Source organism: Octopus bimaculoides, chromosome 5, assembly GCF_001194135.2.
Source record: "Octopus bimaculoides isolate UCB-OBI-ISO-001 chromosome 5, ASM119413v2, whole genome shotgun sequence".
Lineage (NCBI taxonomy): Eukaryota > Metazoa > Mollusca > Cephalopoda > Octopoda > Octopodidae > Octopus > Octopus bimaculoides.
The window spans coordinates 85,123,209-85,129,647 of NC_068985.1; the positions used below are offsets into that span (position 1 = coordinate 85,123,209).

Here is a 6,439-nt window from a genome sequence, read left to right on the forward strand (position 1 = left end):
AGGGGTATGTGGGTAGGGGTGGGTGTAAGGAATTGGATGCAGTGGAGTGGGAAGGTAGAGTAGGAGTGTGTTGGGGGGGATGTGCTTATGAGGGGGGTTGACGATGAAGGGGGAGGGGGAAGGTGGGTATGGGAGGAGGGAGAAAGAGAGAAGAGAGTGAGAGAGGGGAGAGAAAGAGTAGGGGTGAAGAGTATTTGAAGCTTGCTGGAATGAGAATTCCTGGAATTTACTTTCATTTAATTATTATATACACTTTGTTTAGGTATTTTCTATTCAATCCTTGGACAGTTATATTATGAGTACCATAAGATATATTATATATATATATATATGTGTGTATATATAATTATTATATGCTGAACTATAAAAGAAACATCACACTGTAAAAGATTTGTTTCACACACAATATTGAGATTGTATGGATTATATCACATTTCTAGATAATTTGACACCTCTTTTTTGAAAACACAAGGATTGCATGTAAGGTTGCAACTCGCTCACTTTTCATAAACATGGTAATGCTTGTGAATGCATTTTATGAAAAGCATGATGCACGTGTAAAATGTTGACTCATTGGGTATAAAAGGCACCCAAATTTACCAGCCTGTCATTTGTTTCCTGAACACAGCAAGCATGCCAAGACTGACACAAAATCAGAGGGAACAAGCCATCAGACATCGCCATGCTGGTCAATGTCCATGGTTTATTGCTACTGTCTTGAACTCAGTATTTGGACAATTGAGCAGCTGAGGGAATGATACAATGCCACGAACAGCAAGGATGATCATCCATGCAGTGGCTGACTGAAGGTTACAATAGTCAAGATCACCACCTGCACTGACAGCACTTGCAGAGCCAATTCCAGAGGACAATGGAATCAGCTAGGCAGACCATAGGGACTCACCACAGACTCATTCGTGCAGAGACAGTTCGCCACTGGCTGAGATCTTTCAATCTGTCTTGTCGACATCCAGCTAGAATCCCCTTCCTCACAGATCGTCATCGATGGGCACATCTACAGTGGGCTCAAAAACGTCAGAACCACCAGCAATATCAGTAGTGGAAGACTGTAGTCTTCTCTGACGAAAGTTGATATTGCATTTCTGTGGCAGATGGCAGAGCTAGGGTTTGGAGAAGAAGGGTTGACAGCATGCTGATGGCTGTGTGATGGAGAGAGACTCATGGGGAGGACAGAGCTTCATGGTATGGGGCAGGACTGCATTCAACGAGAAACTTGGACCAGTGGTCTTTCAAGTCATCAGCCAAGACCGGAGCAATGGAGTGACTGCTGCTCGCTACATTGACCAAGTGTTGAGGCCTCACATTGTGTCATACTTTGCCTGTCATCGGAATCGTGTTCCAACAGCACAACATCCAGAAACTTCCATGGCCTGCCCTAAGTCCGGACTTGAACCCCATAGAACATCTGTGAGACAAAATCCAAAGAAGGCTAAACAACATCTGTCCAAGGCCAACAACTGCAGCACAACTCACTGCAAGTTTTAAGAGTGTGGGCTGCTATCTCCATGGCCTTCATCAATCATTTGGTGCATTCAATGTACAGAAGATGCCTGGCCATAATCAATGCTAACAGTGGTCACATGAGATATTGATTTCATTTCTTTGGATCACGTGACACCTTGTGACATCAAACATGTTTCAGAAAATGATGTCTTGTCATTAGGAAAGAACGGTTTCTTAATTAGCACTCTTCAGTCAATGCTATGCTGTCTGTTAATGAACCGGTTTCTATTTAGTATGTGTGTGACCTTTCTTTTGCAGTTCAGTTTATATACATTCATTCTTTGTTTGAATTAGATATTCTCTGTTCAATCCTATGTTAATTTTCAGAAATTTAAATTTATATTTACATATAAGCATTGCTGGATAATTAATAATTTTGTTTCCCAACCGTAGGATTTCTTGTTTGGTCCTATTGTTTGGCTTCTTAAGTTAATGTTCTCTGTTCTAGCCCCAAGCAAACCAAAGCCTTGTGAGTGGGTTTGGTTGACAGAAACTGAAAGAAGGCCATTCTGTGTGTGTATACATATACATTATCAGTATTTGACATCTGACTTTCATGCGGACAGTGGTTGGATGGTTTTACAGGGTCCAACCCTCTAGTGGCATGGTTTGTATGGCTGGATGCTCTTCCTAATGCCAGATACTTTACAGAATGTACTGGGTGCATTTTTTCATGACACCAGCACTAGTGAGGTTGCCAAGTAACCTGCAAGCCAAAGAAAAGGAAGAAAAAGTATCCCACACATGCAGCTGAGTGGGTATGTTGTAGAGTAGGAAGACGACTTTATGCCAGGTGTTAAGGGGTTAAAATATGAAAGAGGGACAAGCACAGGTGTTTAGGAGTCTTGCATTCATTGGCTGGTGTTTTCGGAATCAATAATCACCAATGCTATTGGTCACTAATTGTTATATTACTTATAATTGACAACCTTACTGAAATGTTATTATTTTGATACTTTCTAAGGCAGCAAGCTGGCAGAATTGTTAGCATGCCAAGCGAAATACTCAGCGGTATTTTGTCTGTCTTCACGTTCTGAATTCAAATGCCATTGGGGTTGACTGTGCTTTTTTCATCCTTTCAGGGTTGATAAATTAAGGACCAGTTACACACTGGGGTTGATGTAATCGACTGGTCCTCTCTCCCCAAATTTCAGGCCTTGTGCCTATAGTAGAAAGGGTTATTTTGATACTTTGTATTTACTTTCTACATCTTTTTATTTTTTTTTTTTTGCCTTGTAGATCCTTCCAAGTTGAGCCACAGTGCTACAGAGACCTACATTACTACTGACACCCACAAGTGCTATGCAGTTCAGTCTCTTCCGTATCAATTCTTTGTTCTTTATAACAATGATATTCCAACCTATGCAATGCGGTAAGTCTTTAGTGCAATAATATTTCAGTTTTAAGAAGACTGCTTCTCAAATACTAATATAAATACTAACTTGTAATATAATGGGTTAAAATAAGGTGGCTAGCTGGTAGAATTATTATCATGTTGAGCAAAATACTTGGCAGTATTTACATTTTGAGTCCAAATTCTGCCAAGGCTGACTTTGCCTTTCATCCTTTTGGGGTTGATCAAATAAGTAACATTTGAGAACTGGAGTCAATGTAATTGACTTAGCTCCTCCCCCAAAATTGCTGGCCTTGTGCCAAAATTCGAAACCAGTATAAGGGCTGCCAGAATCATTCACATACTGGGCAAAATGTCTGTTGGCATTCATGTTCAGAGTTCAAATTCTGCTGAAATCAACTTTGCCTTTCAGGCTTTTAAGGTCGATAAAATAAGTACCAGTAATCAATTTATCACCTTCCCCAAAATTGATGGCTTTGTCCTAAAATTTGAAATCAATATATTGGATTAAAATCCCATGGATAGGAAAAAAGCTGGAGGCTCACTGTGGAACTTGGCCTACGCTTCTGTACCTATGGCACACATGTTAACTAGTTACACTAAAGTAATCTTTACATCAAATTAGATGCTTTGATATTGAAAGTAAGAAAGTAAGTAATCATCATCTTTTAGCATCTATCTTGTATACTGGCATGAGTTGGATAATTTAAGAGAATCCAACAGATCGGAGGACTGCATCATGAACCAATGTCTCCTTTGGCATGGTTTGTAGGGTAACTACTTGACAAAGTATACTGAGTGGTTTTACCATGGCACCAGCAATGGTGAAGTTGTCATATATCTTGTAAGACTGAGATCCCTTTCAATTGAGTGGGACTACAGTAGACTGTCTGTTAACATTTTTATGGAAAGGAGACTGGAAGTTACTTTAGCAGTGATGCATTGTCCTTGAGCAAAATACTTTATTTTATGCTGCTCCAGTCCACTCAGCTGGAAAAACGAGTAGTACATGTATTTCAAAGGGCTAGCCTTGTCACACTCTTTGTCATGTTGAATCTCCCTGAGAATTATGTTAAGGGTATACGTGTTTGTGAAGTGCTCGGCCACTTACATGTTAATTTCACAATCGGGCTGCTCCATTAATCGGATCAACTGAAACCCTCATTGATATAAACCAATGGAGTGCCAGTTTTCTACATCAAAAAATGTATGAATATCATTTAATCTCATCTGAGCTCCTCATCTTATTTGAAGTAGTTTATATTTTTTTTTTTTTACTGTAATATAACACATTCAAGCTATACTTTATTTATTTGGCATTTCTTTCCATTGCAGCAATGTCACCCAGAAGACACTATCCATGCTTATCAAGGATAAATCCATTCAGATTTAACAAGTGTTAATCAACGATATAAACCTTCTAATCACTAGTTTTACAATTAATATTAGTTTTAAGACTCTAACCAATTGTACTCCCTTCATGTGAAACTTCCTTCACAGTTGTGGCATTGTTTGATTTGTAAAGAGTTCATTAAATAAAAGCTTCATTTCACTTACAAAATTCTTACTTTAATATAAAACACTGATTCATTCTAACAAGAAAAACAAGTATCATGTACTGTTTGTAATTTAATAAAACCTTTTGTTCAATTAATCCTGTATTTCTCTTTCTTCTTTTAAGAAAAAGATTCAGACTTTATATCTAATCTCTTTTTTTTTTTAATGAGTTTCCAACATGGAAATAGAAAGTAAAAATATTTAATCATCAACAATGTCTTTGTCACTATTGTCATTATTGTCGTTGTCATCATCATTACTGTTTTAATGTCTACTTTTTTGTGGTTGTATGGGTCAGACAGGAGTAAGTAGGAGCAGAGTTTTTAACCCTCTCTTGTTTCCAAGCAAGGTAATAACATCCCATCTCTTAATTGACAAATGGCCCAGACTTGTTATGCAAAGAACTGGATACAAGTGTACAGCATTTGAATGAGCCTTTTTTTTACAAAATTACACAATACATCAAGAAGCTTGGATGTGTTTTCACTGTGAATTGCAAGCAACTGATATTAGCATTGCTTAAAAAGAGTGAATACATGTGAAGATGAGAAGAACATAAACTCACTCATGCACACACACATATACATATATACGCATACTAGCAATGCATCCTGGCGTTGCCCAGGTGTTATGACCTATAGTTACATTGTATTGTTCCTTTCTTATGGGCAGAATTAGGTAAACAACATTATTTCTGAAGAAACTTCCCTGGTTTCCAAAAAGCTAAAAGTGAAACATTGGGAGTTTGTAGCTTTTTGAAAGTGGTGAGGAGATGGGTGAATGTTTGGGAAGGAGATTTTAGTGTTTCTTTAAGAAAAAAGGAAGAAGAAAATACATGGATTCTTAAAGATTTGTAATTCATGGATTACCAAGAAGAAATTTGGAAAAAAGTTTAAAAAATGAAGAAATTTGGGTGGGGAGGGAGAAAATTACACTATTGAGAGCGTGTTGTTTTGAGCAAAATCCTAATCTCCCGTATCGGAAACACAAGGAGTTGTAAGAAATTTAGGAAAAAAATAAGGGTGGAGTGCAAATCTCATTTCAGACATACTAGAAACAACAGGGAAAGGACAGGATTTCTGAGAAAACTTTCTTTTGAGTTTGTATCAAAGATCAGGTTTTTAAATAACTCATCACAAGCACAAATTATAGAATAGCTGTAGTTATGCAATTCGTAGAGCCATACGCAATGAAGGACTGGACATACAATTAGCACACTCTGGCCCCTCTCTGTATGGATACCTGAATAAAAAGCAATCTAGAGACAACAATCAATGCTCATTAACTAACTGTTCTATCCGCGATACATGTATGTGCCAGCGGACACATGTAGTATACCGAATAGAATGCAACAAATGTAAGGCGTTTTATATAGGCAGCACAACTCTAACTTTGCATACTCACATTAAGGAACATCCCAACACATGCACATCCTCATTTAAAATACATATTGATAAATGTAAAAATACCAACAAACAAATTAAAGTTACTGTTGAAGCCAATGATAGAAATCTCAGCAACTTAAGAATTAAGGAAGCTTTGATTATCTATAAATTAAACCCACAAATAAATAATAGATTGGAGCTGGGCACGCAATACATAACATGACATACACACACAGACACATCTGCTACATATTAGAAAAGAGGTGATGAAAATTGATTTGTGGAGCGATAAGTTAATAATTGACGTCACTAACATTCACAAAGAAGAGAAACGCTTGAAAATTCAAATATGATCATAAAATTATTTTATCTCCAACAAGAAACATCTAACAAGGACAGTTCCTTTTTAACCCTGAAGAAGGGACTTGTATGTCCTGAAATATTGGATACACATAAGACCAAAGATTACCAGGTAACTTACTTTTAGTTTACGTTACCTCATCTTAAAATCTATTTGCATTGTTTAGCCTTTTACAGCTTTCAACATCATATTCCATATACGATGCTTCAAGCAAACTATAAAATTTTATTTTATATATATATATATATATATATATAT

At 37.2% G+C, this 6,439-nt stretch overlaps 1 protein-coding gene across 1 annotated transcript in view; it reads left to right on the forward strand.

The window, feature by feature from the left end:
• The window catches only part of LOC106872648 (protein fuzzy homolog), a 556,986-nt gene extending 552,454 nt beyond the window's left edge, over positions 1–4,532 (forward strand). The window contains exons 6-7 of the mRNA XM_052968079.1: positions 2,764–2,896; positions 4,214–4,532. Coding sequence (XP_052824039.1) covers positions 2,764–2,896; positions 4,214–4,271 — 191 coding nt within the window. The 3' untranslated portion in view covers positions 4,272–4,532. The remainder of the gene's footprint in view (positions 1–2,763; positions 2,897–4,213) is intronic.
• Positions 4,533–6,439: the final 1,907 nt, after the last annotated feature.